At 36.6% G+C, this 18,103-nt stretch overlaps 1 protein-coding gene across 2 annotated transcripts in view; it reads right to left on the bottom strand.

Moving 5' to 3' along the window:
• Nucleotides 1-1,844: 1,844 nt before the first annotated feature.
• Nucleotides 1,845-18,103, bottom strand: part of Ccnyl1 (cyclin Y like 1) — a 36,721-nt gene continuing 20,462 nt past the window's right edge. Inside the window, exons 5-10 of one of the 2 annotated variants that reach the window (XM_078017907.1) lie at nt 17,193-17,228; nt 14,697-14,748; nt 13,228-13,347; nt 8,983-9,149; nt 5,033-5,195; nt 1,845-3,948 (exon numbers count right to left, since the gene is read on the bottom strand). In XM_078017907.1, coding sequence (XP_077874033.1) covers nt 3,832-3,948; nt 5,033-5,195; nt 8,983-9,149; nt 13,228-13,347; nt 14,697-14,748; nt 17,193-17,228 — 655 coding nt within the window. In that variant the 3' untranslated portion in view covers nt 1,845-3,831. The remainder of the gene's footprint in view (nt 3,949-5,032; nt 5,196-8,982; nt 9,150-13,227; nt 13,348-14,696; nt 14,749-17,192; nt 17,229-18,103) is intronic. The other variant, XM_078017908.1, reaches the window with a different exon arrangement.

Below are 18,103 nucleotides of genomic sequence, written 5' to 3'. Positions count from 1 at the left end.
CAAACTGGTATTCTTAAACTTTATCTCACGGCTAAGGATGCATTTTCACTTGCCAAACCCAGTGAAAACTGCCTTAGAAACCAAATGTATTGCCCCCTGTACTAGGGAAAGGAGCCTTACCGAAGAGCTCCTGGATCTTTTGTATTGTTTGCTGGCAGTGTTAGGCCTTCAAGGTTAAGTGTCTGGCTGTTAGAATTATGATGATCTAATGATAGATTCTAGGTACAATCTACAGATTTTGCATGCAAACAAGCTGTAACTTGGGTTATTTTTCTGCCAGCTGTTAAGTACTTTTCCAAGTAGTTCTATTCTCAAGAATGGGTGAGGAAACAATTTACTGTCATCTTAAACATGGTTAAAGATTTTAGCTTGCTTGTGTGCAAACTAGTTTCCAATAAGACTAAATTGTTTTCTAGTTAATTTTTTTTAAGATTTCCTTTTTAGTTGTAGATGGACACAATATCCTTGTTTTTTTTAATGTGGTACTGAGGATCAAACCCAGTGCCTCACACACGCTGAGCCTCAACCCCAGCCCCAGATATTTGCTTTTTTTAAACCAAAAAATACTGCATTTAGGAGCTGTAGGAAACTAAACCAAGAAGTCAAACTGTTATAAAATCAGGATTCAATGCTATTGGATTTCAATAATATATGGGCATATTGGGAGGTAAATAGGAAATATGAAAATAAAAAGCTTAGATGGAATCAGATATGTGAATTTTTTTAAAATATATTTTTAGTTGCCCATAGACCTTTATTTATATGCAGTGCTGAGACTCGAACCCAGTGCCTCACACATGCTGGGCAAGCACTCTACCGCTTAGCTACAATTACAGCTCTGATTTGTGAAATTTTTTTAACCAGAAAATACCGAGACTAAAGTTGTGGTGTCAGGATGAACCACATAAAATTACTCAGGCAATTATTTTTTGACTGGCAAAATGGCAGTTTCACTGGGTTTAAATATGTATTTCAAATTTGTTTTTTCCTTGTCATGAAAGTTCACAATACACCAATTAAAATTTGAGGTCTATATTACAGTCTTAAAAATGAAGCCAAAAAAAAAAAAAAAACCCACCTCAAACCCCCAAATGAAAATGAAGTCAAATCCAGGTAGATATTTCTTTTATCTTTCCTAGGTATAGAATCCTAAGAAAACTGCAGTTACCACCTTACTAGCAATTGGTTTCTATGCCTCAAAACAATGGCTGCCCTGCCTTCTAGAGGTAAGGCCAATTGGAGGATCAACTTTTAGTGAAACTACTTATTCTGCCAGTTAGTTCTTAAGTCAGACTCATGTCCACTGTACCTCTCCCAAATCTTTTATCTTATGTGTCAGCATTTCTGCTTAGTGAGTGATGTTACAGGATGTAAATTATACTAGTTTATGATAGGTGTTTTTCCCTTCTAAATTAAATCAGATCATTTATCCTAATCAGCAACATCAAGAACAAAGTGATCATTTAAAGACTCAACCTTAGGTACCAAAAGTACCTCATGTTCTAAATCTACATTATGCCTTTCTTTTCTCTTGGCATGTTTTCCCTAAATTTTTCTTTTAATCTGCTTTTCCCTCTCAGGGAGAATAACAACTATTCAAAGATGCCATCTAATGCACTATCCCACTAACTACCGTGGCCAGTGATTTTTAAGCATAATAAACTGCTTTCAAGTGGAAGAGAACCTAAACACAATAAATGAATTGCTATACCTTCAGCAGAGGCATAGGTCATATCAGTTTCAATCGTCAGTTTAAAAGTCTATTAGGACAGATGTAAACATTTAAGATCTGGAAAGATGTGATACTATGAGAACAGAGAAGTGTTACAAACACAGTGACCAAATTTTAATTAAAATAGAGTTTTATTAGCTTTTCTTTTAATATAAACATGAGAAATAAAAACCACATAAGTTGTAGCATTCTTTTCAAAATAAAACTGCAATCAATACTTGAATCTCCAAGCTCTGAACTCCATAAACAATGTTTTTTTTTCTTGAGGTGGTAGATTGTAATATTTCAAATACCATTATTTATCACTTATGTCTGTCCTTTAAAACTGATGGAACCTTCAGCACTCAGTATAACATGAAGCATTGCTATATTGAGAAAGAGTATTCCTGGCTCATTAAGTGCAAGATTCCTAGGATTACATTTAAGTAGAGAAATGGATTTCACATAGTTTAGAACACTAATCGTTTTATATTTCAAATTTAGGTGACATTGTTATCAACCTCGTATATTTACTCCTTGCCTGAAGTAAGGGTTCCTAAGGTTCGTGTAAGTTCTCTCTTATATAGCAGGACTTGAAATGAGATACCTACAACCAGGTTAACACTTAGGATTAAAAATAAAAAAGAACAAGTACTTTCATATCACCTGCTATTAGGGTCCAATTTCTTTTCATTTATTACATGTGAATTAACACTCCTCTTTCATAATCTTCCTTTACCAAATCTATAGAAAAGAAATTTAGGTGATCAAAGCAGATACAACACAATCCTGAATAAACTACTTTAAAAAGAGGAGGGTACCTTTTTAAAATTTTTTTTAACCTTTATTATTTATCTCCACAAATTTCAGTGTAATTTTAAGCTTTGACACCTGTAGAAGTATAAATTCTACAAACTTCAGAACATCATTTGAAAGTTAAATTACATTTCTTTTAAATTTAATTTTGCAAAAATATTGAGCTTTCAATTTTTTGTTCCAGTCAATGTTTGCCATCTTCAAGAGGGACCGCTAACAAAAAATTGAAGAGCTCAACATTCCAAATTTATAAAATTAAGTTTAAAAGAAATGTAATTAAACTTTCAAATGATGTTTTGAAAGAGTTTGTAGTTTTTACACTTTTACAGCAGGACATAGTTACCAAAACTTAAAATTGCAATAAAACTTTCAGGACACCTGGTCTTTATCTGCTCAGTTATCATTGGACCACCATGTTGGCGCATTATGAAAATATCTTTTTAATACATTTACTTAATAAGAGGAAAATTATCAGAAAGCGAGAAGCACCATTAATAGTTCACAAAAAAAAAAAAATGCAGTGTGGACCCAACAGAAGTAGGTAGTCAATAGGTGATACGTTCTCTTTATGACCCCAAACATGCCAAAATGCTAATAAGTAGTGCCTGCAAAATACATGAATGGCAAGTGTTATCCAGTAGCTTTTTGGTTTAAACTGATTGCCAATAATGACTAGCAGCTTCAATGATATGATACAGTGGGAAGGAAGAACCTTCAATACCTAAAAATGCTACAGGTTGCTCCTAAGTGGCTTCATGAGTGTTAAGTGGGCTGGGGGTGGGCCAGTGCATTTTTAGCACATGCTAGGCCCTGGCTTTGAGTCCCAGCACCACAAAAAAAAAAAAAAAGAGTACCATGTTTTAATGGTAATACTGCATCAATTCTGAAGGCATATGCAGCAATGGAGAAGGGGAAGAAAAACAGAAAAAACAAAAAGTTATATGGTTAGTGTTTTTAAAAGTCTAAACATTTAAATGATTAATTAAAAAACCTCACATAGTTCACAGCTATTGGCCTACACAGTAAGCAAATATCTGCATGTGGGTTGAGAGCTTTTGCTTTGGAGTGGTTTTTGTTAACTCTGTTTACATTAAAAAGGACAAAAAGTGTGTTTGTTGCTTTGACAAGGTCCCATTCTTTCCTATGGAGTGCAACTGTCATTGTCCATGAGTCTCTTGAATTCGAGGTCTTTCCTTCTGATGAAAATACTAAAACTTTGCTGGTTTTTGAGCAGGAGTGGTGATATTTCATCCAGTCTTTGTAGATGAGAGGCTTATGATGTTATTACCCCTCAATTCTCCCTTTTAAGAGAGGATAGCATTAGAGCGCTGAATACCAATGAAATTATCAGCGCTGAAAGACCTTCTCATAGCAGCTCTACATAAGTCTTTGTATTTGTCTTCACACAATCTTGAAATGGCCTAGGAAAGTCAATTAGAACACAAGTAGAATTTTTAAAAAGATTCCAACCTTAAAGGAAAAACACAAACTGATGTTAAGCCCCACATGCATACTCCTTTAGATAACTTCATAGTTGTAGCTACCTTGGCTATAAGGCTTTATAGCACAAGATTCTGGATATGCTACTTCCTATAAATTATTTTAAGAGCCAGGAGAACTTTATTATTATTTAAAAATTGAGTTTCCAAAGATGTCAAAGATGCTATGAAAGGCTTCTAACAGCAGTATCATCTGTTACTTCTGTGAAACAATCGGTATTCAGTTTTCAAATTCTACACATCTTCATTAGTTATTATATATTCTAAGAAAATTACAATGAGGCAGAAAAAGGTGCTACTTTGCTTGCACATTAATTATGATAGAAAAACATAATTCTAAGATATCACCCAAATTATCACAAAAGGTGCCATTTTAAAGTTATGTGTCACTTTCGTGGTGAATGATTTTTGGTGTATACTCACCAAAAGTCAACAAATATTACTTTAAGTTACCACCCCACTTAAGTTACCACCTCTATTAGAATCCTATTTACTTCCTACATCCAGTATTTGAAACACCACACCCCACTCCCCGAACTATAGGCCTCTTAGCAGAGCCACTAACTCTAATAAACTCATGGAATTGAACTGTGATTAATATAAACACTGACATAAATTTGCAAACTGAGTAATGACAACTGAATCACAAGTGAACCATAATATGTAAATATAATCAGGGACACAACTATACAAGTGCAAGGAATTACTTGTGCATGGTAATGTAGAAGGGAAGAGGTTCAAAAGGAAAAGCAAAGAACAGATTTTCTTTAAAAATATTCTGGATTATGGTCATAGAGGAGATAATGCCTAATTTTTAAAAAGTAATGTGGATCCTAGCATAAACCATGGAGGACTCATGAAACATGATACCAGAGTTAATAAACTCTTCAAAATGTGTTAATTTAAAAGTTTACCACTTTCCCAATCACTACTTAATATGATTTAGACCTAGATACTGGCTTTGGTGGCTGACAGAAAGCCCCACTTAGCAGAAACACAGGCTCACCTCTAGGTTTTGTGCTCTTTCTTTGCTGAGAGGAGCAAACAGAAAATTCAGGTTGTTGTCATCGGCTAAGGAGCGAAGGTCAAAGTAGTATTTGGCATAAACACTGGCAGGAACATTAATATTAAACTGGAGTAGCTCTAAGAAATGCCTTTCCATCTCATTCCTGGAGGAGGAGGAGGAACAAAACAAAACCAAAACCAATACAGAACAATTTTAGTCAACTGGACTATCTTCAAAAATGTCATTCTGAGCTTCTAGGATAGCTCTAAATTCTGTTTTGAAACAAATAAAGGCTACTCAGCTGGATTAATACACTAACGTTCAAACAAGGTACAGCTATTTGTAGTCCTTTCTGCATCCCAGCACTTTGAGTTTGGGCTGAGGGGAAAAGGTTACGGCCCTCTCATGCACTCGTGCTGCTGACTCGGGGGCTCATTCTTCAGAGTTCCATTAGTGCAGCTGTACGATTCATACTCCACGCTCACTCACAAGGCCCCACTATAGTGAGCAGATGAAAGGAATGATGTATGCTGTTTATTAGCTCTGAAGAACTTGCAGACATTTTCACCGAGCTGATAACAGGAAGGGGCTTATTGAAGTAGAGAAGCACCAACAAAAGAAGTGGGCACATCACCACGGCAACAAATGGATCCATCGAGAGCCACCGCTATTATCTCTGAGGGGGAAAAACTCTTGAGGCAACAAGGATTCATCTCAAATAAATAAATAAATAAGCTACATTGGATGGGAAAGGAAATCCACCCCTCCTTACCTCAGTGCATGAGGCTATGTCAAAGGGCATAATGCACATTTCTGCTCACCTTAATATTACTAAGGTGACAAACAGTCACTATGATAGTCAAGATACTCATTTTAAAACTTTGGAAGGCACGAAGATCAAAGTAGATGCCATGGGTAGACAAAACCCACTTTAGGATATGACCTCTGGCAGAACAGTGGACTTGTAAACTGTGTTTTGAGAATGAAATCCCAAGATGCTCAGCACCTGCCAGCTCTTGCCAGAATGGAATGTACACACATAAGGACAAGTGGGAAGGAGAAGGGTTGAGAGCAGTCCTCTGCTATATGACCATATAGCTGCCCCTGCTGAAGGTTTAAATCACTAAACATAAACAGAGGAAATCCTAATTCTAACAGTTTTAATTGTATAAAATAATAAATACTTGAACAGACATGAGAGGTTCAATTTATACAATTGAGTTTCCTGGTTTTAAATTTTTAATATTTTATCCACTGGCCACATTAGAAAATGTGTGATGTTCTCCTGTGTGGAGAGCAGGTAGACTATGAACAGAGACATGATTTTCTCAATTGTTGAAATTAAAACCAAACTGAACCAACTTCCAAAATTAATTTCCTGTTCGTATGGCAATAAGTCCATAGAAATGTAAATCAGATAATGTTTTGATAATCAGCTAATCAGGACTTAATTTACTACAGGAATAAATGCACTTCACTATCCCTTTTATATTTTCTCCACTAATACATTTTAACTGTGCAGAAATACAGTACTTCATGGGATTAACATGTCTATTAATAGAGGTTTTAATCACTGAAGAAAAGCATTATGCATCTTTCTAGGTTTTTTGTTTTTTAAATGCCTGAATAGCATACCATTTACAGGCATAGCAAATTTTCTGAATAGCAGCTGGTCAATTTAACTTATTCTTTTGTATATTTTAACAAAACACATAGATGGTAGAAAGTTTTAAAAATTTGAGACACTGATTTTTAACTTTCTCATCGGAGACTTAAAAATAAGACCATTAGAAACAGTCAACAGCAGGGGGATGAGACAAATGTATATTAAATACTTTGTTGTAATGCCTTCTAGTTTCCAAAGATCATAAACAAAAACAGCCTGGCAGGAACATGGCTCCTGGTGTTTCTCTGTTCACACAGAAAGGCCTTGGAAGAACTGATGTCGCAGCTAGCCCCTGCTGCCATCACTGCTCCTGGTGCTCCCCATCTGTGGAAACTGACACATTTCCCTGCATCTTCTCTGATCTTATCACTAGATCCAGAGCCTCAGCCAGTTTAGTTACAAGTTTTGAGTGTATTTCAGCTGCAATTCAAGCAGGATTGTTGTTCATGATTACAAATTTTGCTTCCTTCAAGGAATCAGTCTGAAAACTGATGACAATATAGTGATCAAAGGCACTTTAGCTTCTTCAACTTCCAAAAATACTTCCCTTTGTTTCAGGTTCTTTTATTGTCATATCCTCTGCTAAGATAGTACCAGCAATATCACCAGGACTACTCAGCTTGCACTATTATCAAAGTAGTATTTTCACCAACAGCCACTTCAACCACTCCTAAAAACCACTGGTCCCTTCTCAGTCACAAGTGTCATCACTCAGCAGTATATATAGTTTAGTAATTTTGAGGGAGTCTAGGTAGGGCAAAGGTAACAAATATGAACTCCTGCCATAATCTTGATCTTCCTATAATGCTCAATATAACCAGTGATGCTGCTTTCCATTTTCCTAAATGCCACCCACAAAGACATTTTTCCTTTGAGAGTCTGCTGGAAATCTCTCTATTGTTCATCCTGCCTACCACCTACAGGGCCCTAACCTTCAGTCAGCTTGGCCAGATTAGAAGCCCTTGTTTCACTGGTGTTTCTGTGCCATGCGTGAGGAGCCCCATGACTCAGCAACACTCCTTGCACTTACTTCATTCTCACAAACTGCTACTGTGGCTCTGACTGGCTGTCAGTGTGATAAGCACTGAATGATGCCCTAGTAATGCTTTTTGGGATTGCCTGATGGGAATCCTAGAGCTTCCTAGCCCATGAGAACAATTTCATTCTTCTTTTTTTTGGTACTAGGGATTGAACTCAGGGGCACTCAACCACTGAGCCACATCCCCAGCCTATTTTGTATTTTATTTAGTAACAGGGTCACACTGAGTTGCTTAGCGCCTTATTTTTGCAGAGGCTGGCTTTGAACTCGCGATCCTCTTGTCTCAGCCTCCAGAGCCACAGGAATTACAGGCATGCACCACCAAGTTTGGTTCATGAGACCAATATCTAAACATATGCAACACTCCTAATGAGGAGGAAGCAAGAGCACAAGGATCTAAAATCTTTATTTTTGTATCTCATTGTTTCTGTAACAGATTTTCAGATAAAGGGGGGGGGCACAAAAGCAAATATATAATGTGTGACTCAGGTTGAAGATATAACCTGTCAACAGTCCAGAGGCTACTTATTTCAAAACTCAAGACTTGCACCCCTTTAAAAAGCACTTGAGGCTGGGGATGTGGCTCAAGCGGTAGCGTGCTTGCCTGGCATTCGTGCAGCCTGGGTTCGATCCTCAGCACCACATACAAAGATGTTGTGTCCGCCGAAAACTAAAAAAAATATATATTAAAATTCTCTCTCTCTCTCTCTCTTTAAAAAAAAAAAAAAAGCACTTGAAAGACAGTTTTTAAAAAGCCATGTAAGCATGGCACTATGGCGCATGCCTGTAATCCCAATAGCTTGGTGGTGGCAGAGGCACGAGGATCACGAGTTCAAAGCCAGCCTCAGCAAAAACAAGGCACTAAGCAACTCAATGAGACCCTGTCTCTAAATACAAAATAGGGCTGGAGATATGGCTCACTGGTTGAGTGCCTCTAAGTTCAATCACCAGTACCGTACCCTATGCCACCCCCCAAAAAAGCCATCTAATTTTATAATGTTCCATGTTGTTCTGGGAGTAAACTTATAACATGTTTGCCAAAAACCACTAGAAAAATACTTTTCAACATCAATACAATAACACATAAGGTCCTACCAATTAATGATAGAAACTTATGTATTTTTATGCCTACTTCCAGTATTTTCAAAAGGTAACGTCTACAAATATTTCTTAAAATGTAAACTTCATGGGAGCAAATGAGATACTAGAAACTGAGTAAGATTCACCAAAACCTTACAAACTCACATGTCCTCAACTGTAATGTCCTTGAGGATTTGGCAGTAGTCCACATTCCATACAGCCTGATCGTCCCAAACCTTGGAGGCAAGAAGAATGGCTCCCAAAACGATTCTTTTCCAGTTGGTGGGACAAATGTCGATCTCAGCATAAGTTAAAAGCCTTTCTAAGTAGACCTGCAAAAGTAGAGCACTAGTCTTTGATTTTAGTTCAGTTTAAGTGTTCTGTTAAGAAGTTGTGAATGACAAATCTCCTCTGTGTTTGACAAGTACTTTTTTTTTTTTTTTTTTAGTTTTTCGGCAGAACAACATCTTTGTTTATATGTGGTGCTGAGGCTCGAACCCAGGCTGCACACATGTCAGGCGAGCACGCTACCGCTTGAGCCACATCCCCAGCCCAGTACCTTTTCTTTTTGAGTTCTACAGAGACTTTCGCTTAGGTAAAGCAAGAGACCCAAGCATAGCTATAAGTTAGATACCTCTGCTGTTTACTCTGCCCATGCAAATTTCCATTCCAATTCTGGTCATAGGAATGACTGGCAAAGGACATCCTGAAAAGCAGCACTGTTATAACCTTCACATGCATAAAGGGCACCCACCGCACACAGGCCCAGATTCAAGTTGTTCAGTAAAGACCTAGTGACCCCCACGTACAATTACAATACCTAGCTGATAGTTTTATAATGGTTTTACAGGCAGATCATGTTTTAATATGGAAGTACCCAAGATGTATAAGAGCACATTTTAATCTTTTTTTCCCCCAACAATAACTAGCCCTTTTATGGAGCTAGTTGAAAATAAGAACTGGGGGGCTGGGGATGTGGCTCAAGCGGTAGCGCGCTCGAGGCCTGGTGTGCGTGCGGCCTGGGTTCAATCCTCAGCACCACATACAAAACAAAGGTGTTGTGTCTGCCGAAAGCTGGAAAATAAATATTGAAAAGAAAAATTCTCTCAAAAAAAAGAAAAGAAAAACTGGTGGACAAGAGAGCCTCCCAGTGGTTGCTGAGAGAGCAGCATATTAGGTGCAGGTCTTTTTTGGCAGTTCAGTTTTCTCTGAATTCAGCCCCTTCTAAAAAGAAAACACATGTACAAAATGATGGTCATTCTCATAGTCCTTTATTTTTCATATTTCCACTATTATTTCATGAAAATTCATTTTCTCTCACATATTGTGCACCTTACTCAATTCCATTGGTTTTAAGGTGGTTCAAAGCTGCAGGTCTCTGCATCACTGGGACTCATAAACCTTCCCAGGCAGTTTGAGAGTTTCATGAGTTATTTTACACATATCAAACATCTAACCCACAAAGAACTGGATGAAGTTAACAGCTGAGTAAAGATTATCCAGGAAAGTGGTCTGTTTTCACTACAAATGGTGCTCTGCAAATATACAACTGTCCCTAGGTATTGGCTGAGGGTTGGTCCCAGGACCAAATCTAATCAGATACCACAATTTGCAGATGCTCAAGCACCTTATAAAACCTTTGCACATCCTTCCACATATTTTAAATAATCACTGGATTACTTACAATACCAAATACAATGTAAATGCTAAGTAAATAATAACTGTTATACCATCCTGTTTAAGGAATAATGACAAAAAATAAAGACAATTTTCCCCAAAATATTTCTGATTCAAAACTGACAAATCAGATGCAGTCTATATGCTATTTAAAAACAGGAAAAAAAATCCACTTTTAAGAGTATGTTTACTGTCTGAAGGTTATAAGACTGACAGTTCAGATTTGGCAATGTTCTCTAACTTGACTGTTTTAAAAAACAAATGGTTATTCAACATTAAATATTCTTAAGGAGACCTCTTCTCATTTTCCAAAACTTGGCATTCTGAAGTATCCTAAGAATGAACCTCTTCACAGGGTACAACTTTCTTATGAAATAAGTAGCAATGAGACAACACTGGCAATCTCTCAACCTTTATTGATCAGCCTGTTCTGTGCTGACACTCATTTACCCCATTAGCCCTGCTGTGTCAGTGGAAGAGAATTCTGTCTTGCCAGTGAAACCAACTCTTCTGTTAGTGCAGTTGACCCCATCCCACTTCTGTAGAACACTGTTCCCACAATTACCTTTTGAAGACTTTGTCTCTACCAGAGGTTTTCCCCCAATATAAATGTGTTTACACTGTTTCCTCTCCACTCTCCACAACACTTCCTCTCTGTTCACAGCATCATGCCCTTGCCAGATCCTCACCTCCCATTCTCTCCCACTTTCCTCTACCCACTGCTGCCATCATTCTAAGAAACTACTCTTAAGGATCAGTGCTTTCAAACTTGCAAACCAGAGCCTTTTATCCCAAACCTCAACACCCCAAGTCTTCCTAATATTGGACAAAGGCACTGTCATTTGCCTAGTATAGGGCCAAAAACCTACATTTGAGTTATCTTACTCCACTTTTAGCAACTCCTGTAGTCTCTACCTCCACTGGTGGTCTAGAAGCTTTCTATCCTGACCTCCATTTGTCATCGCTCACCTGCATGACTCTGCTGCCTTCTACCGTTCCTCTCTGACCTTCAACTACCTCTACTCTACCCAAAGCAGTCAAGAAAAGCTCTTGCATTAGGTACACTTCACTCTCCTATCACAGTCTACCAAAGTTACCCATTAGCCTGAATTTTAACTTCTTTTGGAAGCCAGCAAGCTATAAAGGCGGCCCTGGGAAACTACCAGTGTAAGTTCATCTCTCTTCTCCCTAGTTCTTCCCCTCTTTACTCACTCTCACCACCCGCTGCCCTACTATTCCTTGAGCACATAAAACATGTTACTGCCTCACAGCCTTGGCACTTGCCCTGCTGCAATCCCCGACCTTTTTGGCTTCCTTGCTTCAAGTCAGGTTGCTGATCAAATATCACCTCTCCAATGAGGCCCTTTCTAATCATTCCTGAAACGGAAACCTCTCTAATTATTCTTCTTGGCATTTGCCACTACGGGAAATATTCCTAAACCTGAAAAAATACTTGAAGTCTTCCTCAAGAGAATATAAGCTCATAAGGACAAGAACTTTGTCCAATCTGTTCCCCTTTGCCCCAGCACTAGAATAACAGTACAAAGTAGATACCAGAAAGTACATGTGTAACTTCATTTTAACCACATCCTCAACTATCTAGCTTCTTTTTGTCACTCTCCCCTGGTTTTCCTCATATTGCTATAGCCACTCTACTGGAGACTTGCGCCTTAAATATTGATGGTAGATCTGTGGGGACTTTCTGTCCACTTTTCATTGTATACATTCTCTGCATTTGAACAGCCACTTTTAATCCCTTACCTCTAATTTGGATTCATGTTCCAATCCTGGATATCCTACTAATGATTACATATTGCCACTCTGCTATCTCATAGGGACATCAAACTTATCTAAAATGAGCTACCATTCTTCAAACCTATCTCTCTCCTTCCTGCATTACCTACTTCTACATATAGAAGACACCTCTGAGCAGTTTCTATTGAAGCACACAGCAAAACCCCATCTCTCTCCTTCCTACATTATCTACTTCTACATATAGAAGAGACCTCTGAGCAGTTTCTATTGAAGCACACAGCACAACCCTCTTCTCTAAATTCTAATTGGATGCTAAACGATAGAAGTGTCAGGTCACATAACTGACTTTCCACTATGCGTTTGTAGGGAGTCAACCACCTGAATAGTAGTTACTCAAACTGATGAAGTCCTACCTTTGAAATTCTATATGGATGAACAAAGGTAAGAACAAAGCTATAGCTTTGCAGGCTAACAAAGCCTAAGAACCACTGGTACTACCATTCTGGACAACTTTGTGAGCAGACACATAATTCAACAGGATGGATTAACACCCATTACCCAAGGATCAGAGAACTGAGGGCAATAATTCTCAATCATGACACACACTGGAATTGTCTGCGGAATACAGCCTAGGATATGGCTCAGACTTGCACTCAGTCTCTGTGCACCACATGGTTTTGTTATTGCTCTCCCATAGCATGCCCCGTAGGTATTGTGCATACTGCATGTGCTGTAGGCACTGAGGTGTCGAGGGGATCTCTTCTATTACCTTTAATAATAATTCTTTTGTTATAAGAAATGCATAAACCATCATGATTACTAAAGTCAACTATGTGTTATTTACCTTCCTTTGATAAGTTCCTCTTAATAAAGTTCTGATGATAAATTTCAGGGACCTACTTTTATTTGTAAAACAAGACATTACCCTATTTACAAGACCAATTTCTAAACATGCTTAATAAATAAGAAATATCTTACCAACGTTACTATTGCACATTCAGCTGTTAGCTGTGCAGCACTAAAAAGAGTACGAACAAATCTGTAAATAAATTTGTGTTCAGGGTCATGCTTAAAGTACTCCTCTGGAACCTTTTCTCGCTGAAAGAAGAAAAGATGCAATGTAAGTTATCTGCTGAAGAAAACCACTCTTGAAGAAAAATACTTTTAAGATAGCAGCCTTCACACTGTGCCAATGTGTACCTTAAATAATTTTGAGTAGCATTTCTTTTAGTCTTTTAAATATAAACAGTGGGATCTTACAGTCATACGGTGTATAACACCTTTGTCAATGACAAACTGCATATTGGGATTAACAGGTCCCATAAGGTATAACCTAGTGACACTGCAGCCAAGTTAAGTCTGTGTGAATCCATTCTGATGTTCATACAATGATGAAATTAAGCTCTCTCAGAATATATCCCATTGTTAAACAACACATGACTGGACAAATTATTCAATACCCATTACTATTTATTAAATTTTTAAAAAAGGGGGCACAAATTCAAGCTCAGAAAATTGATGTTCCTTTTTACTTTCCCTCCATAGAATTCTATCAAAATCTATTTCTAGTCTGAAAAGTTTCATTGATTATGTTATATTTCTCTGTAATAAACTTTGGAAAGACTTTAGTTTGCTGTAACCACAGGTTCCAAAGTCTCACTGTCCAAAACAATAGTCACCAGTCACAGTGACTGTTGAAGACTCAAAAGTGGCTGAGTTTTCTAATTTAAGTTTTGTGAGCAGACACAATAGTTCAACAGGATGGATTAATACCGATTGCCCAAGGAACAGAGAACTGAGGGCAATAAATTCTCAATCATGACACACACTGGAATTATTTGCGGAATACAGCCTAGGATATAGCTCAGACCTCCACTGAATCAGTCTCTGTGCACCACATGGTTTTATTATTGCTCCCCCATCAGCATGCCCTGTAGATATGAGTGCATACTGCATGTGCTATAGGCACTTAGGTGTCAAGGGGGATCTCTTCTATTACCTTTAATAATAATTCTTTTGTTAAAGAGAAATGCAGTGGCATCATTTTAAACCATCATGATTACTAAACTCAACCACTTGTTACTTTTTCTAATTTAAGTTTTCTAATTCTCTTCAGAGATTTTACACATTTGTTGGGTTTATTTACAAATATTTATATTGTTTGATGCTACTGAAAAGTATCTTTTAGCAAAGCTACATTTTCTCTTATTGGGTGGTACATTTACTCACCTTAGCTTATTAAACAAAGCTACAAGTCAGTTCTTTATTATAGACCCGACAAAACACTTTTTCTAAGATAATTAGATACAGCATGAGGTGGGAAGGAAGATGATTTTGACTTCAAGCTGAAGGGAGTGTTCTTCTTCTAGTAATTAATCTCAAAGCAAAGCAGCACAAAATAAACAACCCTTTGAGAGGAAATAGTTAAAAAAAAAAGTGATACTTACTGTGAGTGGATGTGATCTCTCATCAAATATATCCAGGGATCTATTTGCATCTCTATAAAATAAGAATGTACATTTAAAAATTTATTCAGGAATTGTTAATATCTTACTAAAATATCTGCTAAGAATAAAGAAGGGGTTGGAAGGAGCAGCTTATCCTTCAACAAAGCAAATAGTTTGACAAATTCTTTTCCTGGATTCTAGTGTTAGGACCTCTTTTTACTCAGCAAATGAAGTACTGTAAAGCCTTTTCTACAATAACCAGGTAGAGCCCATAAGCAATGATGCTCTCAAACAGGCAATGCCAATTAATCAAATATATTTTCACTTCTCTTACAAAGCAGTAGTGGTGGGAAATCAAGTCTTGAAAACTTTAATGAACATAAATGGATTCAGATTTTCTAGATTTTTTTCCTCTTTAGTTTTCTATTATATTATTACCATATATTTCTAGTTTCTTCTAGTTTGAGTTTAAAAGTTATTGGCTGTCTTTTTATTTTAAGACATCAGTCTTTTCATTTTAAAACTAAACAATACACTGCTCAAACTAGTGGTTCTCTGTGGTCTGTGAAACTCTGGAGATTCCCTTGGTACTTTCAGGAGGCCCATGAGGTCAAAACTGTTCTTATAAGAACATTAAGACATTACTTGCATTTTCACTGCTGAACACTTGCAATGATTATAAAAACAAAAGTGAGTAAAACTACTGATTTCTCAGTATGAATGATACTAAGAGTCATTCTATTCTCCACTGCCACTTGCAGTTAAAAAATAATAATCCTGCTTTACAAAGCATGTTCTAGATGAAACAATAAAAAATAATGTCACTAAATCTTGACCTTCTTTTTAATATTCTGAATAAGTTGAAAGTTCACCTAAAGCTTCTGCACACTGAAGTAATAATTGTGTTAAGAAAAAGCACTTGTGATTTAGCTGTGAGCTGAACAAACTGCTTATCATAGAATACTTCTTTTATTTAAAAAGATAAAATATTCTCAAAAATGAAGAGTGAGACAGGCATGGTGGCGCACACCTGTAAACCCAGCAGCTCAGGAGGCTGAGGCAGGAGGATTGCAAGTGCAAAGCCAGCTTCAGCAAAAGTAGGGTACTAAGCAACTCAGTGAGACCCTGTCTCTAAATAAAATACAAAATAGGGCTGGGGATGTGGCTCAGTGGTTGAGTGCCCCTGAGGTTCAATCACCGATTACTATCCGTCACCCCCCACCAAAAAAAAGAGAAGAGTGGGCCTGTCACTTCAAGGAAAATAACAAGTATTCATTGCAAGGATAAAATTTGGGCTGTCAAGGTGAGAACAAGATTTTTGAAAACCTGTACCTTCTGCTATAGACTTGACAGTTTCTCAATCCCTTGAGACTTTTTGATAAGATTGGAGGCAATACTAACGAAAGTGAGTTCTTCAATACTATGAAGAAATGTGAACTAACACTTTCCAAATGATCATCACGATATTATAAAATCATGCACTGGTCAAAGATTTATTCCTTCTGCAAGATACATCAATGACTACTAATATAACATGTTCATTGATACAAATCAAAATTTCACTGTAACTAATTTAAGAAACTTTTTATAATGTTTTAGTGTAATGTTAAAGGGTATCCACAATTATCTGAAAGTTTTAAAAATACAACTTTTTCCAAAATTAATATCTGCATGAGACTAAGTTATCTCATTGTTTATTCAAAACAAATTGTAAACAAAGTCAGAGAAAGGTGAGAATCTAGTTGTCTTCTATTAGGCTAAATATTAAAGAGATTTGCCAAAGTGTAAATTATATCACACTTCTCACTCAACTGAAAAAGTGAAGAAAAACTTAAAATTACAGAGATTAACTATTTTCATGATAAAAGTTAATACGGTAGTTTTTTTAATATATATATTTTATATATATATATATAGTTGCAGTTGGACACAATACCTTTATTTTTTAATTTATTTTTATGTGGTGCTGAGATCTGAACACAGCGCCTCATACATGCTAGGCAAGCTGCTCTACGGCTGAGCCCCAGCCCCAGTCCCAATAAGGTGGTTCTTAATCAGAGATGATTTTGTCCCTCAGGGACAATTTTTAGTTGTCACAATGTGTGTGGGGGATGCTACTGGTATCTAGTGGGCAGAAGACAATGATGCTGTTAAATACCCTACAATGCACAGCACAGCCTCCACAATAGGGAATTATCTAACTCAAAATATCAACAGTGTCAAGGTTAAGAAACCCTGTATTATTGTATATATAAATATATTTAATTCTCAACTTAAATTTCTAAAACAGTAAATGTCAACATAATTCACAGAAATAGATACTCTGGAATTTTAAGAGAGTTCTGAGAACAAAAAGAACAAAACTCCAAATAATACATCTCAAAATTGTAATAAAAGCACTCTACAGCTTATAATGTTTTATAGTTATGACCTATTAACTATATATCATGCAAAGTAATTAACTAGAATAATAAAACAGATTTTTAAAGAGCTCACCTGTTCTTTATGTGGTAATATATTGCTAAGGTCACACTGTAGAAGGAAAAAAAAATATTTTAACAACTTATCTGTTATAGCTGACATTTTTTTTTTTTTAAAAAAGTATAGGGGACTTTCCAATCAGCCCTGAAATCTCCAGTTCAGAACAGTACCATTGGGCATCTTATCCTTTATTTAATTCTGTTGATTATTACATACAAAATATTAAATATCTTCCCTGTCATTTGCCCGTCTACCCACAGAACCTTTCATTCCATGCGAGTTGTATTTGTCCACACGCTTAAGTTTAAGCCATAGCTTTTTTTTCCCCCCGAAGTTAGGCCCAGCATTTCAACTGATTTAGTTACCTTATCCATCTACCCACCATTTTTTATTACCCTAAAAGTAAAAAAGTGAAAGTGCTATACACCAGATAAAATTACTTTTGCATTACTAGTAGAAAATTAGTAAGTGCCCACAAAAGATGAAAATAGGTCTAGCCCATCCTGAATAAGCAGTGCTGACAACGTAGCATAATACCAAACAGTATAATATTAATGGCAGATATTTCCAAACTGGAGTAAGTGAAATATTAATAAACAGACAACTTTTTACACATTATGTTACTGTATTCTTAAGTTATCCAAAGATTCTTTGTATTAGGGAAAAAAGGGTTCTCTTAGGTAAATTTTGATTCCATTTGCTCTGTCTAAAATGAAGCTCAAAATGAGGGAAGGCAAATCTGAATTTTAAAAGCAGGTGTATATGCTATTTTAAATTTTAAATTAAAAAAAAACAATATTACTGGCATCAAAGATGGATACTTCTATAGTGCTTCAAACAGTTTTATTTCCAAAATTGATTTTAAAATCACAGAATTTGATGTTATATGCTGAAAAAGGACCACTAAACCTTATATGGCATTTTCA

This window comes from Ictidomys tridecemlineatus, chromosome 7, assembly GCF_052094955.1.
Source record: "Ictidomys tridecemlineatus isolate mIctTri1 chromosome 7, mIctTri1.hap1, whole genome shotgun sequence".
NCBI lineage: Eukaryota > Metazoa > Chordata > Mammalia > Rodentia > Sciuridae > Ictidomys > Ictidomys tridecemlineatus.
The sequence above is the reverse complement of the archived record's forward strand: the minus strand, read 5'-3'. Positions and strand labels throughout refer to the sequence as shown.